Consider the following 18,971-nt stretch of genomic DNA (forward strand, 5'->3'; position numbering starts at 1 on the left):
TAATAAAAATAGGTTTATTATGAAATTATGAAAATAGCATATTCCGGAATTTTTTTTTTTAAACTCGAAAACTGTTATCACCCCGTCAATATTGAAAATGACAGAACTGTTACGATACGTTATGCGTACATGTCTTATATTGTTTAATATCATTCGTCAAACTTCTCATGATAAAATGCAGAATTACAAGCAATATTACTGTAATAATTTACGTTCTTCTAAGAACTACGGTGTTGATACACGGCTACATCATTTTCTGTTCCCAAAATACCCGCATAAATTTAGCTAAATATTTCAAAATTAACCCTCTGAAGCCAAAGTTTGTCTAAACAATAATGTCCATAAATTAGCGGACGATTTGAAGGGCATGTATGACTTATTTATAACACATACGAAAAACCTGTGTCTGCAGAAATAGTCACATAAGCATTCAAATTGTTACTCCGTGAAAATATCGGGAAATGAAAAGATCCTCTTGGTTGTAGCGTCGTGTAGTCTGGTAGAAGTTTACCCAGAAGACAGACATCTCCGTATTAGCCGCTGTGAAGAACCACTAATCCTACGAAATGATCATTGCATACCCAAATTTTCTATAATTTTCACGAACTTAACTGTCTTCTGTGATGATGCATGCGATAACGCAGTTAGCCATTACAAACAACCCCCCTCCCCGCACCAGCGATAACCGATGCCTATCGGTCGTCGATATGGCAGAAAAGTTGTTCTGAACACTTATCGCCTGTCAGTCAGCGATAATCTTAAAGAGTGACGTTCTTCAAGAGCGAACACTTCACATTTTAATGGTTGATGTTTCTTCCAGCAACACGTATCACGTAATGTCTGTTGCCTGTTGTTTCGGTGTGAACTCCACCTTCATATTTCCTTGCCACCCCTTCAATATGATTTACCTGTCTTTGCTACCTGCATCAATGTTCAAAATCTCACGTGAATGTTTCCAAGTCTGGCTTCGTATTCGGGATGTTAGAATCGCATTTCTGAGCCTGGATATTGAAGTGTTCTCCATTCCCTCCAGGCTGATTTTGATTTCTTAAATTATGTCATATACTTCATAATTTATCATCCACAATATTTTCCCGTCTCTCGACGTCAGATGTAACCGATAATCCGTTTTCCCCCCCGTAGTTCTCATCTGTTGGTAACATCGCAGCACCTGATACAAGCTTGCGCCATCCTTAATTCTGCAACCACCTAAGAGATGGCAGCTGCAGCATTGTTTTGCAGCCTCCCGAACAGTACCAAGACTAAGGTACAGTCGGACAGTCACACCTCGGTCAGCTAAAGGAACTGAAGGATTTTGCAGCCACCCGCTGTGTCTGGTGCGCTGTAGGCAAACGTCACATCTCGTTTTTGTTTATATCACAAGGCGTTTGCAATTGGTACGTCAGTGTGGTTAAGATTCGGTGATCAGGAAACATTTACCAAAGGCCCCTTGGTGAATCTTCGAATCTGTGAGGGATCTCGGTGATTCAGTTTCACGCTGGTGAAACCTTTCTGCTGCAACACGCGAGCAGAAAGGTTTTTTTTAAAGAAAAAACAGTGGAAATTTTTCGCATCAAACCTACTTGCTCTCTTTTAATTAGTCTCGTTACAAAATGCACAATATTTGTTGAGCTGCTATGACCAGCTGTAAACTGCGTCATTTGATGCATAGGTTAGACGTCACCCGGTGATATTTTGTTCTTTCGGAGTGGGTGTGGTACCAGACTTTGGTGCGCGAAACCTGATACGATTGTTATAGAACAACGGAAGTCCTAAATAAAGCAACAACAATTTGAGTTTGGGGCGGTCAGACTCCTGAGGATCGCGACAATCACCAGCGTTCTCTTTCGTAAACAAAATTGGCGCCAAAGTTATTGAACATCCTGTTACCAGCAGCTGCAAGATGTACTGTGACTATGCAGTGTTTACATTTCTTCAGAGACGCGAAGAATAGCAAACTATAGTGCGTGAGACGTAACTTGATTCAGACCTGGGACGACAAGGCGAAAATTAAGGCGGAAATCGCACTGGAAGGTCAGTGAAGATGGCACCCAAGTTGCTGAACATCCTTTTGCAGAGAGACAACAGCAATGTCCAGTGGGGATTCAGAATCTCGGGTGGAAAAGATCTGGCCAAACCTCTAACAATTGTCAAGGTACGTAATTCAATTTGGAATTATTCCAACGGCAATGCCAAGGTTAAGAAAGAACGTCCTTTAGGTTGAAATTGGAAGCTGGGGCACAATGACATAGCTACTAGCCCGCTTAACACGACACAATTTAGGCGTAATAACTAGACTTCTGACCTAACAACAAAACAGATGTAACAAACCACATCACTTTCCTGTAATTAACAAATTTCGTGACGAACACAATTTGACGAACTAATAGTCATGGGACATATAAATCCAGTCCACACCCTCTCACGCTGTCGCCATAAAATATATTTTAATATTACCCTACTACCTATTCCTACATCTTCCAAGTGGTATCTTCGTTCCAGGTTTCCCGGCGAAAATTTTTGTGTGCATTTCCATCTCCCCACCCACGTCACACTCTTTGATTTAATGATCTTAATATTGAGAGAGTTTTCAAGTTCTCAAGGCTGCGAGTATGAAGAGGCTGACTTCTGGGTTGTTGTACCGTGTTGTTTCGTAGAAGTTTAGTGATGTTTCAGAGGTCCTTTCTGCCTCCATCATCAGCATTATCAGGGCGATCAACACCTTGGTGATGGAAGCAGCAAGAACCAACAACCCAGAAGATAGCGATCCTCATCCTAATAATAATGGCGAAGGGAACAAATTATGAAGTCTGACAATTGAAAACAATCATGGCGACCCGTATTCAGAAATCTCTGTAAGGTCAAATCAAGATCTGGAATGCGTCTTACTGATGATGAACACTTGGAAGGATGCATGCGAATACCAAAACATAAATTAAACCTAGATTACTTAAGTAAAGCAATGTTAAATCTCACTAATGAATAATTTTATTTGAGCAAACTGAGTTATACGCAAGCCTGTTTTTAATACAGTATGCCAGCAGCGTTTTTAATAAATTTCCAAGACGTTTCGATAAACTGTCTTCATTTATACGAGTCGATAAGCAGGTGTGAATTTGGCCTTAGGTCCGGAAAAGGTAGAAAGAGAACCTCTGGATTAATGATTATCCGGAAATGCTGCAATGTAAGTCTTATTGCATCCGGTGGCCTGCATCTGCTCTCCACACAACACAACATCACGGGCTAATTCTCCGGCTAACAGTTCAGAAACATCGGACGGTCGCGAAGAATTAGCAGCTGCTTGCGGGAAACCATGAATTCGAAAAATATGTAACATTGGGTTACATTCGGTCAACTTACATCAAGGCTACTTTTAACACTTCCGTCCCTCAGTTCGGGGCTGTAGCCCCACGCTTCTGAGGGGGCTTAAGCTCCCAAGATGTAAGATTAAGCATGTTTAAGTACGGCGTATTAATTTTATTTTAATTCCAAAATAAAGGCAAGAATTAAGAAATAAAGAAAGAATAATAGATAAGGAACAAGGAAATGGAGAAGCCCTCTCAAAGCTGTGTGCTTCTCACAGCTGATTGTGTAGTAGCCGAAGAGAGGTAGCTGATTGTTTCTATTTTAATTATACGGAGACATGCTATGATCTAATTATCGCCCGAGCTACCGGATCATAAGGTCGGACGTAACTCTCTGTCTGTTCATTAACCAACTAACTTAATGCTACAAGCAACGTATAATGACTCTTCAAGAAATTCCTTGGCACAAGAAACCCGACGGCTCATTACCGCCACAACAAAAGCTCGCCATTGTAGCCTATAGAGATTAAAGCATTTCCAGGTGGTAAAGATATTTATGTAAGATCCACTTTGTTAACATTCTTTCATCTCTGGAATATGTTATATTTCTGGGGGGTACAGTCATCGAATCACGAAGCTGACCACTCATCTCTGTCCTAATGTCGAGGTTAAGAATGAACGGACGATGCATATTTTATCATAAGCATTACTGTACTTGGCGCACAAAAGTGACAAATATTATTCGTTCAAGAGAAAAATGTAATAAAATACGCAGATAAGAAACAAATGGTCCCCCCCCTCCCACAACCTAATGAGCTGATTAGTTGAGCGGTAACTCGTATACCTACCCGGCATTTGGGAAGTTCCAATTTTGGAAACTGGACGTGTGTTTATAGTGATCGATGCCTTCGTAACTCTTTCAAGTCCCTCTAGGTGGAAGCACCTTGGAATTGGCTACGACATTCTCGTTCTTCATGTGAATACGTACATATTGTACACCGATATAAATAAAAATTAAATTCGCTCGATAACTTTTAGTGAAGGTCCCTGATGTCACATAAGAAAATGTCAAGGCGGTTTTCCCCCTGCATTGCAATGGCAATGGCAATTTGCCATCAAGAATGCATTTTGAAGAGCCTGAACACCACATATATATATATATATATATAAATCGCTCCATGACCTCTGTTAACAGAGCGGCAAGGCACGAGCCTCTGTTAGTCTGTGCGGTACCAAATTTAAGAACTCTGTGACAGTGCTGCCAACTTTCAGAATCCTCTAAAAGGAACCATAAAAAATTTAACGACTTAATTTTAAATACAGAGGTTATATAGCATCAAATGAGATGGGAACATGATTACAGATGGTGATGAGGTAGGGGTGTCAGGTGGACAGCGTGTTGTTTAGGGTATAATGACATCGTATCAACTGTGTGGGGTTATAAAAACTGAGGACATCTGTGAACGATAAAGCGACGTAGATCAAAACAGGTTTCTAGGAAATTAAAAAAGGCTTATTATATAAAAGAATTTGTATTTTTATATAAAATTTGGACCTAAATAAAACACAAAATTATTTGTGACTGTAGGCAGTATTATACAGTGTTATTTTGATATCGATTCTACTGAAGATTTGTATCTTCAGTAGAATCGATATTAAGGCAAAATAAGTAGGAGAGAAGCCTTCTAGAAAAAAATGTCTGTACTCCACAGTTTTTAGAAGTACTCCTTGATGGCTTTATGGCCATGAAAGCTGACTGAATGCGGGCCTATAACTATAATTTCGGGAAGTCCAATGTGCAAATGGTGGAACAGTGTCTAATATATGGACAACAGCTGTTTCATTTCAAAACTTTTCCAATTCATATGTGCAAATGTTCCACATGTTTAAAAGTCGTCTTTAAATAAGTCAAGAATTATCAGGTGATGGCACGAATGTGTGCCAGTCGTGGACGCGGTAGACGATAACTCGCAGGTGCTGTTATATCGACTAATCCACTGCAGAGTATATCAAGTCCTGTTTTAATACGCCATCTTCTGGACATCGGGCAACTACATGGCAAAATTTTGACATATCGCCAAAATCAGTGAATCGGTAATTTAAAAAAAGGTCCATCATTTCTTAAAATACAACTTTAAATACGGAAATGAGTTTCAGGAAAATCTGTGATGGGGGGAAAAATCCACTGAGTGTGGGAGATAAGTGATCTGCCAAGTCACTTAGATAGGCTGTTCTTGGATCAAAATACTGTTTACGCAATGAAGCCAGTCAGTTGTTCTTCATGCTCTAACATGAGCGAAAAAACTCCTTTTCGGCTCGTTCATGAGATTTCTCTACGGGTTAGGCAATATGCATGACTGCTGCGGATTGGGAAGAGATGTCAATGTACTCCGAGTACTCATTTTAAACCTTGTTACTGTTATAATAGGAAGCTACAGTGTCTTTCAGCTGTTGGTTTGCTGATTGTTAATGACAGTCAGCAAATTCTTGTCAGCAATATGGTAGGCGTAAATTTGTCCTATAGGACCGATTTACCGCAACTCAAAAGCCATATTTTGAAAGTTAGCAGCTGTTATGGTTACCCGTTTCTTTTCAGAGACCACAGAGAATATGTTGAACATTAGGGTGGCCATACATGCTACGAGTTACAGGAAGACTTACGTCTGGGAAGGCAAACCTTCTGAAGAATGCAGTTCGAAACTCAGTGTACTCCGAAATGGAGTAGGCCTATATATTTACACTCTTTTTATTTTCCGGAAAGGAAAATCCCATAAACTTGGCAGAGAAACTGAAGCGATTTGGACCGTCTCGTGGTCACGTGTGACGTTGCTATATTTATTTATGGCGAAACCGCATCCGAAGATAAAATGAACAGCAAACTCAGGGAACATATAATTTCTGATATAAACCGAACTGAACGAAAGAAAAGAGTTAAAAACATACGTATCAGCTGTTGAAGTTATTAGTGGGATTCGACATGTCGACGTCGCGCCGTGAACGATGGACGGAAACATATTAAACGCAGTAATTTATTTTCTTTATCAAAGCACAAAAATATTTTATTATCTTTTGAATCATTACCACAAAATATTAAAGTACCACAATATTCTTCTGCATACGAACACATATCCTTTGTGCCAGTAATGTTCTTCCAACTATAAAACTCTCACTTTAAAAAATATGCCTTAAATTAGAACATACGTAGCTCTAAAGTCTGTACAGCGTTCGAAAGGGTATCAAACAATACTAACAAACTAAAGTCATTGGGGAGAGTCCGTCTTGAGAAGTTGACAGTTGTATATCCCGATATTTCTCAGCCTTTCGTAAAACTCGAAGGTTCATTATCTGTCCACAAGCGGCAGGCATTGACCCTATCCGGAAAAAAGATATTCCAGTCCATAGGCATTGTTTTTTTATTATCCACTGTTTTAGTCCATCTTTTATGCTAGGAAATAAGGGTTTTGAAACATAATTTGTTTTGACTTAAGTCCTTATCGTGCACCAAAAATACGAGGCTCCTGTATAAGGCGTGCACCTATGTTTTGTATGCATGTGTGACCCTCGTCATCCGTGATACATATCCTGCCAATTTAATCAAACTTAATTTGAAACTGTAATGATATTTGGTGATTAGTACAAAATGTCAAGTTTCTTAATTATTTATAATTTTCAGTATTTTAATGTTTACTTCCTTTGTCGAAAGTCCAAATATTCTTCTCGTCATGCTGTTTTCAAATACACCCTTGCCCTCAAGGTATGAGGCCAAGTTTCATACACATATCAAGAACAGGTAATATCGTAATTTTATAGACCTAATTTTTAGAACACAACATTTAATTAAGACTTGAATAACACAAAATCTAACTAAGATTTGAATAACACAAAATCTAATTAAGATCTGAATAACACAAAATCTAATTAAGATTTAAATTTCACATAATCTAATTAGACTTACATGACACAAAATTCAATTAACATTTAAATAACACAAAATCTAAGACTTAAATAATACAAAATCTAATTAAGATTTAAATTTTACATAACCAATTAGACTTTCTTTCTCTCACACTCTTTTACCCTCAGGTGTCGAGGTTTTTATTTATTCGATTGATCTATTTGGACAATGGTAGGACTCCTTGGATGAGTGATCAGCCCGACACAAGGCCTCTACCTACACAAACACAGAAAGATGTGGACAAACATCCATGGCTTTAGTGGGACTCGAACCCACGGTCCCAGCGGCCAGGTGAACGAGGTCCATGCCTCAGACCGCGTGGCCACTGCGGCCGGCCTAATTAGACTTTCATGATACAAAATCTAATTATGATTTAAATTACAGTTACATGGAAAAGTCCACTACGAAGTGGAAAGGAAACTGCACTCTGTGTTAGTAACAGCAAAGTTTGCGCAACAGAAAAAACAACAAAAGTTCCGTGTTTGCTTTGTGATGAAATATTATACCAGAGCAGACAGAAATTGTTGAAGGAAGGATGAGGACACGTACCCTCTGTTTATTTCCGGCTTTCCAACTAAAATATTGTACGCATTTCCTACCTATCCCATGCTTGCTACATGCCTCGCCCATCCCGTCATCTCTGATTCTCTCGTACTAATGATGTTTGCAGAAGATTAAGAATTATGTAGAATCTCATTTAACATTCTTCTCTACCCTCCTGTCACTTCATCCCTCAAAGGTCACTCCATCTCTTCTGCACCCCATTCTCACCCTCTGTCCTGTGTGTTTAATGGCGGCAGTCATGATCATATCTGTAGATAAACGGATGTGGGTTTACTGCACAATTTCGGACAGAATACCAGTCCTCGAAAAAACACATTGCAGGCGTAGTTTTATCGGTAACTAAGTCAGAAAACTTAAGAACCACTGCTTTGGAAAACATACGGTATATACGCAATACCCTAGACTTCATATCTTGGCTAGGTCACTGCCTGCCTGTTAACTGTTCATGATAATCCTCTGACGGTGAAATAACATTCTTAAAGAACTTAAGAAGCAATAAATGAATGTCGTCTTCACTGCGTGCCGCCTAATCTCACAGGTTTTGTGTTCCAGGTGTTTCCTGGTACGCTTGCTTCCCAGTACTTCGTTCCAGGGGACATCGTTTTGAGGATTCAGGGGTACAATGCAAACGACTTGCTCCACGTGGAGGCAATAGACCTGATTCGAGAGCCCCTGAAGAATTTAGAGCTATTGGTCCAAAAGACAGACCACATCCCTGCAAGTATATGGGGTCCTGTTCCTGTTCTACACAGACCCAGTGAATGGATTAGGCGGTCAAAGTCGCCATTTGCAGATGATTATTCCGAGCCTAAAATGGAGTTTAGACCAGTTGGTATGCTAAGACGGCATTCTGTAGCTGTCAGTCAGGAAGATCCTATTGTAAAGATGGCCTACACACCCACTGCCTTCGATAGTAGAACGAAGCAACAATTTCAACCCTTCACCAGTGCCGGATTTGAAACAACCACGAAGATGCCACCGACGATGTATCAGACACAGGTGATTAATCAAGTATCATCTGTGACACAGCATATGGACAATTACTTCAATCAGCAAGTTTCTACGGGGAAAAGACCCTGCGATAATAATGCACGGTATGCAAAGGGGCATAGTCAGATATACCGTGAGGTTCAAAAAGTGAATCATAATTTACAAGAACCACAAGGAAGTCTTCAAATCACTTCAGAGTTACCACAAATGACAGATAACCTATATAAACCTCATCTTTGCACATATACAGAATCTCCCCAGATGTCTCATAATGTAGATCTGTCACAGGAAAATATCACCGAGATTCAAATTAAATCTAATAATGAAGCGACAGGGATTATAGAGGAACAACGTAATGTAAAATTAGGGGTTTCTTGTTGCAGAAATGTGGAAGCATATAAGATTAAACATGTAACTGAGAAACCAAGAATTCAGACCACAACTGATGTACTCAAGAGACCCATTTCTCCTGAATTTACAATGTTCCCAAATAGCAAAAGTAACAGCTTGTTGAAGTTGGTGTTAAACAAATCTCTTCAAAATTATTCTCCTCAAGATTTTGAAAAAATCAAAGCATCTGTTACAGAAATTTATGACGGACGTGATGAAGATGAAGACAGTGATGTCGAGGAAGACGAAGACGATGATGCAGAAGGAAATGATACCAGCAGCGAAGAACCACGCAACACGTCTTATGAGTCCTCTCTGGCTGGAAGTGGTAGCTTGATATTCGAAAGGTACTGGATGGCAGAGAATGACGAGGGAGGGTCTTCAGACGACAGTGAACTTCTTCAACAACGTGACATGTCGTGCGAGTCCTTAAGCAGAAACAGCAGCCGCCTTTCAGCGTCCTCTCCTCTTCCAGACTCAGCATCTACTCCAGATGACTCCAGAGGGTAAGAAAACGAACACGAGACATATATTCTCTATAGCTGGAGTTATAAAACTAGGCAGGAAGATAGATAAATAGATATATGTGGAGAAATTGAAGGCATATAGCCTAGATACACAGGCGAATTAAAATATATCTTACCAACAACCTGAGAATATATTTATCGTAATATCGACGTTGCCAGTGTAAAAGGGGCACAACTTCAAAAATTACTACAGACGTATAATTGCTGTTTCATAACCTGCGTTTCATATTACCTGTAATTTGCCAAACCAATCACTTGAAATTTATCTTCCTTCGTGAATTACGTAATTATACTTCTAAAAGTTTTTGGAGAATCGATACACGTCGTTTGTGAGAACTTCCCGAAGGTTGGGTTTCGTTTCATGAGTTTTTAGGGCTTACCCTGGGTCAGGTAATGTGTAGACATGTTTGTGGAAGTGGGTTCTAACACGTGTTCGTGTGACACTCGCCATGGTAATGTGTCAAAGTGTGGGCAGGAATGCGAGGAGCGGCTGAGTGATATTTCTGGCATATTTGCGAGGAGCGCATATTTTAGCGGGTACTCCAGCAGGGACATGCACAACTGCACGGTGTGAAGTGACAAGGACAGACACGAAGAATGCTGTGATTTGGGCATTGGTCCATCGAGTGTGGGCCACAGGCACCCAACAACTCAAAGGTGAACCTCCTGCTTCTGGGTTCAAAGTTCATGGTATTCTTGAACAGCTAATCGTTCTACAGGTGATCATCTGATTTAATGATACCCGAAGGTGTTCATAAGAGTCCGCCATTGGTGTCCGTTGAATTCAGTCCACACCTTCACATTCTGTGTGTATTCTGCATTTCTTCTCTTTCCATTCATACATGATTTCATTACTCTAAGAGTTACTTCATCTTGGGTCTAAATATTATCCTCAGGACACTGCTTTTAAACACCATCGAAAACAACAGCCAAAATTTAGATTTATGCACTGCAGTGATTCGATTTTACAGGTAGCATATGGTAACCTAACCTAAAAGATTGTAAACTAATCGCCAAGAGGCCTGAATACTCTCCAAACGTATTCCATCTCGGTTTACCTTTGTTGCACCCATCTACTTAGCCACGATTTCACATGATTTACTAGTTTTTCAGAACCCACTAACATAAATGTTGTGAAATGTGACGTTAAGCTTATGTTCTAAAACGCGAGGACAGGAAAGACTGCAGATGAGAGATGGTTACTTCCTTGAACGCCTTGTACTTGCACACGATAAATACAGTTTGTTGCTTTATAGGCTATTCAACGACGCGCTATCTGCTGAAGAGTTTATTTTAGCGTCTCATGAGATTGTACGATGAGGCGGAAACAGCAGTGGTTTTACCCAGACGCAGAAATGTCAGTAGAACCATAGGTAAACAATAGAAGTGGGTCTCAAGATCCCATGGCCTCTCCACGTGTTCTCATTGTTTCTTTTTCCCTCTTCCGGTGGCCCTGCTGTTTGTTACGTCCGAGTTAACAAGTCCTCGACAGACTACGTACCTTTTGGCAATGTCTGATGCCAGCCGTGGGCTTCAACTTTGCTTCTGAAGCGGAGTCCACTTATTAGCTTCATTGTAACAGTCGATCTGCGTGCGTCTTCCGATCACAGTCGAAAGAACGAGCCAAGATCTTGCGGAAAGACCAATGATATTCAAATGGGGGTGGTCGTAGGCCCCTGACACCAGGATCTCAGATTAAAATCTCGCTAGGGGCATGGACGTTTTTCTCCCTGTTGTCCGTAATGACAAAGGCCTAGTTATGGTTTCTCCTGTTTCAACGTAGTCCGATCACTTGGCTTTAATGAGAATTTAAAAAAACTCTGAACGAACGGATCCTTCGTAAATTCGGCAATGTTAAAATAATTGGGGCCAGCATTACTAAACCAGAATTACGTTTATGAAGGAGTTAAGATTATATTAAATTCGGAGAATTTTTTTGTCTTCCCGTTTCGTACCTAAAAAAGGAGATAGAAAACGGGGAAGAAGAAGAAGAAGAAGGCAGAACAAATCTGACGACGCCTTATTTGATGTCATGAATTTGTGACCCACATCTTTGTTGGATATCCCTGTCCGCTAGTTGGCTGCAGCTTTGGCTTACATTGCCAAATGTACAGTTCGGTTCAGCTGTTCCTCTCAGCACACGAATTCGAGCAACAGTGCTGTCGTCTGCGAACGGCTGGGGTTCATGAAAAAACAGGGCGATCGGAACGCCTTCCACAGATCGTAAGCTTGGCTGATTTCTAAACCCTCTGAACCTCCAGGAATTGACTTTCTTTCGTTCCTCACGCCCATCGCAATGAAAGTCGTCACAAGCTTTAACGTCGCTGGGCAAGACTCCAGGAATATAGCCAGGGTCTCCGAAAACTCCCCTCACCTCTTATACTTGTACGAAAAATTGCGAAAATCACGTGAAAATGAAGGTATGGGCGATAAGAACTCGACCACGCAAGCAGCTAATCATCTAGCTAACTAGTTACGCAGTTAAAAACATCTAGCTGGGTAGTTCGTGAGTTGAGAACTTAACTAGTTGCTTAGACAAGTATCTAGCTGGCTGGTTGCTTAGTTAAATACCTATGTAGGTAGTCAATGACTTAAGCACCTAGCTAACTACTTAGTCACCTATTTAGTTACTTATTTGATCAGTCAATCAGTTAACCACTCACCTAGTTAGATCGTTTGTCAGTCAGTAAAGTACATAGCTAACCAGTTAGTTACTTAGTTAAGCAGCTAGCTAGTTACATATTTTAGGAGTAAGATGAACATTTAATCCAGTAGTTAATTAAGTATTGACGACTTTGTTAATCTAGGCACCAACTCTTTGCTTCTGAGAGTGGGGTATGTGTATTACTGATTGCCTGTTGCTTCCGACAATGTTCTAGTACCTCAAGGAGCGATTGCCCTCCACGCCTTGTGATATTTTCAGAGACCCATGGCCTTCCCACAGCTCTGTGCTGTCTCCTCGCCAACTTAGTAGCGACCCGTCTCATCTAGCAACTGGCACGCATACCAGAGTAGAGCCCAATATTCCTTGCAGTCAGTTTATTGTTACTTCGGACGCACTGCGTGATGAAACCGTTTCTAATTGTTATTTATAGCGTAAACCGATTGCCCTGTGTCCGACAGCATGGGATGATGACGTACTGTGGCTCTGAATATAATTTTCGATAGTTTGTAGACCTACAATTAAAGTTTTAAGTTAAAAATCACGATTTTTGAAACGAACTATCAAAGGTAATCTCTGTCTGTTTTTATGTTTCTTTTATTCTCTCCATTGTTTTTCTTCTTGCGTCCTTTTTTGTTTTGTTTGCTTCTCTCTTGTTCTATTTCCCGCTTATTTTTTCCGTTCTTGTGTTATTTCCTATCTTATTTAGTTATTTATTAATTTGCTGTAATTTTATTTTATTCCTGCACATTTATAGTAAATAAATACCTCCAGAGATTCTGTCCTCACTCAAAATAACTATTCCTTAGATAAACAACATTGGAACGATGTACTCTTTGGCAGCAAGGACCTCTGAAACGTCGGTAAACTTCTATGAGACTACACGACGCGCCAACCCGGAAGACAGCCATCTTCGTATTCACCGCCGTAAGAACCTCAAATCCTACTTATACTAAGTACCTTTACATTTACAGTACAAATAAACGTATCGGAATTCGTACTTTAATGATCACCTGCATTTCGGGCTTTCTTCGAACTCAACATCTGTTGAATTTGGGGCTAAATCTCTTGTCACGTGGACGAGCAGAAGCCAGAAATAGAATTTCGCGCAACTTTCAATTTTTGCCTCACATTTGTACCCAAAACAAATCATTAATTACCAAGACTATCGTTACGGACCCCGAGATGCACATGTAAATTGTAGCCAATGGGAAGAAAGAGAAATCGGCGGGGAGAGAGAGAGAGATAGAACGCGAACGAGGTTGACCGGCGCGCCGATAGCGACGCATGCCGTCGGGGCGTCGTTCCTGCAGTAGTTAGCAGAGTAGAAGCCGGTGGGTGGTGCAGACGGGACCTGCAAGGATATCGGCCACACGTAAAGCACGCTGGGTTAGACTAGAACATCTTCAGGAAGATGAGTACCGACCAAGTTACACCGTGGAGGTGAGTAAATCTACAGGAAACATTCTAGAAAGCTAGAGCTCAAACTGCGCCAGAGACGTTTCAACAGCGACTAATATTCGAGTAGTAGGCGGATACAAGCAAATCCGAAGTTCATATTGCAGACGGAGAAATTATAACAGTAGCTGAGTTCTACGGACATTATATTACCGGAAGCTACTTTAAGTTCGTATTTCTTTAATTTCATATTCGTTGTAATAACAGCATGGCGAATCTACGAACTTGTGAGGTGGCAGCGACACTAGCGCCATGAATGTACGAACCTGAAACGATGTATGGTAACAGATATGCGAAAAACTTGGCTACTTTTGTTTTATAACTTTCTCAACAACGTAAAACAACATGGCAACCGTGCCACATCTTAATTTTGCTTTCAGTCTGACCATTTTAAGTAGTGGACCATTCTGCTATTCATATGAAATTTTGTATGCAGAAATTAAAAACACGCGTACAAATAAGTGTGATAAAATATTATAAACATGGTGAGAGTGAGAAACTTTGAGGTTATGTCGTCGGACAAATATAACACAGAATATATAGTTAAATGGTGGCCTTTTTTTTATAAAAACAAAAGAATATTAGAAAAGGTTAAAATAATGACAGCAGTGTGTAAAGTAAGACATTCTGACTCAAGTGGGATTCGATCCTATGAAGAGCTACACTGCATTTCAATGTTGGACTTTTTAGTCACTTATATTGTTAAAATATAAAGATAACCGTCCATATTATCACCCATTTGTGTGAATTTCGAATCTACTGAATAGATTCCAGCAATTTTAATGTCGGGTCTAGTTAATTTTGTTTTTACCGGTCTAAAACAACACTACCAGTTGGCTATTCATTCTCACATTTCTTGCAATATGCTTAATTTCAATCACACTACAACACAAATTAATTCTATAGTCACAGTACGGCGACATGTTTCAACCTCTAAGCGGTCATCTTAAGGGGCATATTTTCATATATTTTCAGGGTAAGCCTCAGGTTTTAGAGTACTATTCTGGCCTTTAACTGCACTTAATCACTCTAAAATTAATCTAAAATATCAAATATTTACACTGATTAAATAATATGATCTCATTAACATATGTTAGCATGTATTTCTGCTTCGAATATCGTGGAGAATACAATTCTTCCATTTGTGTCCACTTAAATACAAAGTTGTCCGAACCGTTCAGAGGCTGTTAGAAGTTCTATGGTCTCACTGCCTTGTACTAATCGTAAATAATTCATACTGAGTTCTCTTATATTCGAAGTGAGAATGGAATCAGGTTCATTGGTTTATAAGTTTAACAAAAATACGTCGTTGAGTCCGGCCCAGTTGCTGCGAGGAAATTCGCCTCGAACAGAGAACAGAACCCAAGACTTCCAGACCTCAGGACTTTCAGTATTCAATAAATCGTGTGAGAATTTTCAGAGACCTCTTCAAAGAAAACTTCTTCCATACGCATGTCCCCACATGCAGCACTGAATGCCCCACAGATTTCGCCTATAAAATGTATTTTTGGAACACTGTTGTAGATTTGGGAGCGGGGGGGGGGGGGGAAAGGGAGAGTAGCATTTATTGGTGTCGTTCAGCCCACGCCTGACTCATCTACCGTTCTGGTGTTAAACAAATTCAATCCCACTGACGAAGACAGTTTCGTCTGACTGACAGCGAGGTTTATTTCCGGGTTGTAAATACAGAGAGTGACTAACTTACGGCATCACAACCCCTTGATGGCCACAAATTTTTAACGACATCCTCGAAAAAATTGGGGTTTAAAGAGCCTCCATTGTGATGATTAGGTTCACAAAAAAAAAAGGCTTTCATCTGACTCCATCTGAACCAGTTCAGTTATTAATATATTCGTATCTGGTCTGAGCCAGTTCAGTGCAACGCCCCCGGTATCAAATCCCACCCAATGGAGATGATCCTGAATCAGTTACAGCCTCCTCTCATTCGCAAATAAAAAATTTTGCAACGGAAATTTTGCATTGAAAAAATAAGCACTCTGAATCCCTTACCCAAGCTGGAGGTCCACCCCTTGAAGAAGTCAGCGACTATTTAATCATTACATTTGAAGCCAGCCTCAATATCTGACGACCGATAACCTGGTTGACATTTCAGATTCTCACTGCGAAGTGTAAAATAACGAGTGTCTTCTGACATGTCGCTCAGTACTGTCTGTTAGATGAATCGCCCTGATGATGGAGGCAGTAAGCACATTTGAAACGTCAGTCAGTATCTACCAGACCACACGGAGCAACATTCAAGAAGAAGTCTTATTTGACCGACAACATAAGATCCAATTTAATATTATCCTCCCTCCTATGCGTCATTATCTGAGTTTAAATGTGTTTCTGCACGTTTCACAACAAAGTGTGGTAACCCTGCATTTCATCCATCGGCGTGTTCTCTTGAGCATCGGATAAATTCTTGCTGCATTCTATTATCATATTTTATATTCTGCAATGTTTTAAAATAACCATTAGACGAGATGGGTTAGCAATTAAAACTTGCAAAATTCGCGTATTACCTTCACGACGTCTGTGTATCTGCTTTTAACAGATCAGAACCTTTGGGCAATTTAATAGAACTGCGTTGGGGAATGGTTCAAGCCAGAAAACACACGTCGCTGATGGAACTACGTATGGCTTCAATGCATGTGGCAGCCTCTTGTCTCTGGCGAATTTGTTATTTTTACATTAGCCGTTGTTTTGTTTGGACAGGCGAGGTGAGCGACTGTACCGGAATGGATCTTACCAACAGACTGTTTCCAGTATTGGATTACAGGAACTTAAACCACATTTATTCCTAGACAAGCCAATCGCCAAGCCCCAGTGGTATTTTGAATCGCAGAATAGAGCTTTAGGACCACCCTCAAAATGAGTTCGCAGAGCCCTTTCGAAATCAGACTTCAGGTTTTCCACACTTTACAAACTTGGCTCCCGATATCTGAGTACCGTTCCTCAAAATCCAGAATCATCTCAGATGTCTGAAGATCGTCGTTAAATAATTGATTCAAGGATTACTGGCATTTATACATTAAACGAAAACTGTACCGACGTGTCAAGGCAGATTTTACGTAGACTGGGCTTCATCCGGGGTGTAATAAAAGGAATTCGGGCTTAGACGGGGAAGGGGCAACATCGTATCTGAAGATAAACTTCGGGCTCGGGCCAAATCTTCCGCGGGCCGGACCGGGTAAAATTATAAAATTTCGTCCGTGCAGACCTCTAATCTAATCTTTCGCATTGATGACATTTACATCGGGATTAATCCAGTCTAATTAAGGCTTGTTTAGATTTTTTTTTTAAAAAAATCCTCTCCATGTTGGTCTTTTTAAAAGACACAAAACGGAAGTTGCTTGCACAGTTCGTGGAAACAATTTTAATATCCTGATGTAACTAACAAGTTGGGATAGAAGCGCGCATGCCTGTGTTTATAAATGTTACAGCAACAAACGACGACTCCAGATATACAACATACAAAGCTATTTTTAAATTTAATTTTCTTGTCGCCGGCATCCATTTATTTCCGGCTTAAAGTTTACGAGATAACTTCTTTGCAAACATATTTTATGCATCGTGTGGGTAACTGAACAGTCCTTTTACATTTAAGGAACGAGCTGTTTTCATTTTTCTTTCCACTTGAAGTGTGTAACATGTTTTAACAAACATATTTTTGAACATCTGTGGCTTACATACATCCTGAAACTTTGTTAACCTACATGAAAGTTTCATTTTACTCTCAGACCCAGTAGTTAAGTTCTCTGAGAACATGTCTTCTCTTTTTCACCAACTTAAGTTCAGTAGGCTTAAACTTCTTACTCAGAATATATTTAAAGCAGACTGTAACAAGCTGAGCAAGTTACAGAGAGTTTTATTTCTATATCAGATTTTAATATACATGTTTTGAGGTGCCCTGTGAGAAGACAACAGACTTTTTACGTTTTAAGTAACACGTAGTTAAAGAAACTAATTCATTATATCTTATTATTTCTCCCACTGTTAGTTGAAAAACACATTTTTGAGCACCTTATAACTGCTATTATATTATAAAGTTCTCATCGACTAAAGTTTACGAGATAAGTTTCTTGGTAACAACATTTTCTATCACGCAGTACATAATGTTGTGTGATCGAAGTGCATTTCCAATCGATAATTTTACCTCTTAGAGATAAATCTTGTAAATAGTTACATCAGGTACATTAAATCTTATACAATCGGCAAGCAGACCGATTTTATGTCATGTGAAACTAGAAAGGTTAAGCTGTTGATATACAATTAAGGACGATCACTACAGGTTGGTTTTTTTTATTTAGATGAATATTGTCGAAAACATTACGTGGTTTAAGTTGTTATTATTATTCTAAAATTTTTGACTATCATTGTGATTCGTCTGATTGAAAAGTTCGCAACAATTTTACATTCATACGTACGCTCAGTAAAAATCAGCAAAATTGTTAAGAAGCCTTCAGAGGACAGCTTTCATCAATAACTGTAATTATGAGGTTAATTTTATACTCGGTAACCAGGCAAAGACGGAATTGGAGTCTCCAGTCATAGCCTGCATTGAGCACAGAACCGACTAGAGTAAACAGACTCGATAATATGCAGTTTATAAACAGGCGAAGCACCATAAAGCCCTCTTGGTATTATTCCAAGTTTAGATTCTTTAAGTTCTATAGAAATTACTGGATAAATACACCGGGACACGCAAACGAAGTTGCCCGTGATTAGGTTCCAGAGATTGAGTGAAACAGAACAAGAAATACTCGCATAATTTTTTTAAATTTATTCCACCTATATAGTGACAATGTCAGACCGAACCTCAACTTTTGAAAGACTGCTACATCTGTAATTTTTAACACGCATAAGGAACTGTTCATACAGAAATGTGTAGTTACATATCTTATCTACAAATTAAATTTCTCTGTGTACTTGTGATGATTCAAATGTTATCTTAATCGTGTTGAAAGATATTCGAACCGCATTTATCTCGTGGTCGTCATGACATTTTACATTATATAAATACGCTACCGTACCTCAACAAAAGTTTAATTATAATCCTTCGCAAATATATTACCGTACAGCATTTCAGGGCTTTATATCACCAGATTAATTGCTTATCT

The 18,971-nt window shown here is 39.6% G+C and overlaps 1 protein-coding gene across 4 annotated transcripts in view; it reads left to right on the forward strand.

Annotated features, from left to right (window-relative positions):
* The first annotated feature begins 1,411 nt into the window (after positions 1-1,411).
* Positions 1,412-18,971, forward strand: part of LOC110830986 (uncharacterized) — a 96,253-nt gene continuing 78,693 nt past the window's right edge. For 3 of the 4 annotated variants that reach the window (XM_022066465.2, XM_087343688.1, XM_022066466.2), the window contains exons 1-2: positions 1,412-2,155; positions 8,377-9,710. In XM_022066465.2, the coding sequence (XP_021922157.2) occupies positions 2,045-2,155; positions 8,377-9,710 (1,445 nt within the window). In that variant the 5' untranslated portion in view covers positions 1,412-2,044. The remainder of the gene's footprint in view (positions 2,156-8,376; positions 9,711-18,971) is intronic. The other variant, XM_022066464.2, reaches the window with a different exon arrangement.

The sequence above is a fragment of the Zootermopsis nevadensis genome, unplaced genomic scaffold (genome assembly GCF_977971745.1).
Source record: "Zootermopsis nevadensis isolate Lab colony 2312 unplaced genomic scaffold, Znev_1.0 Znev_ptg000006l, whole genome shotgun sequence".
Taxonomy (NCBI): Eukaryota; Metazoa; Arthropoda; class Insecta; order Blattodea; family Termopsidae; genus Zootermopsis; species Zootermopsis nevadensis.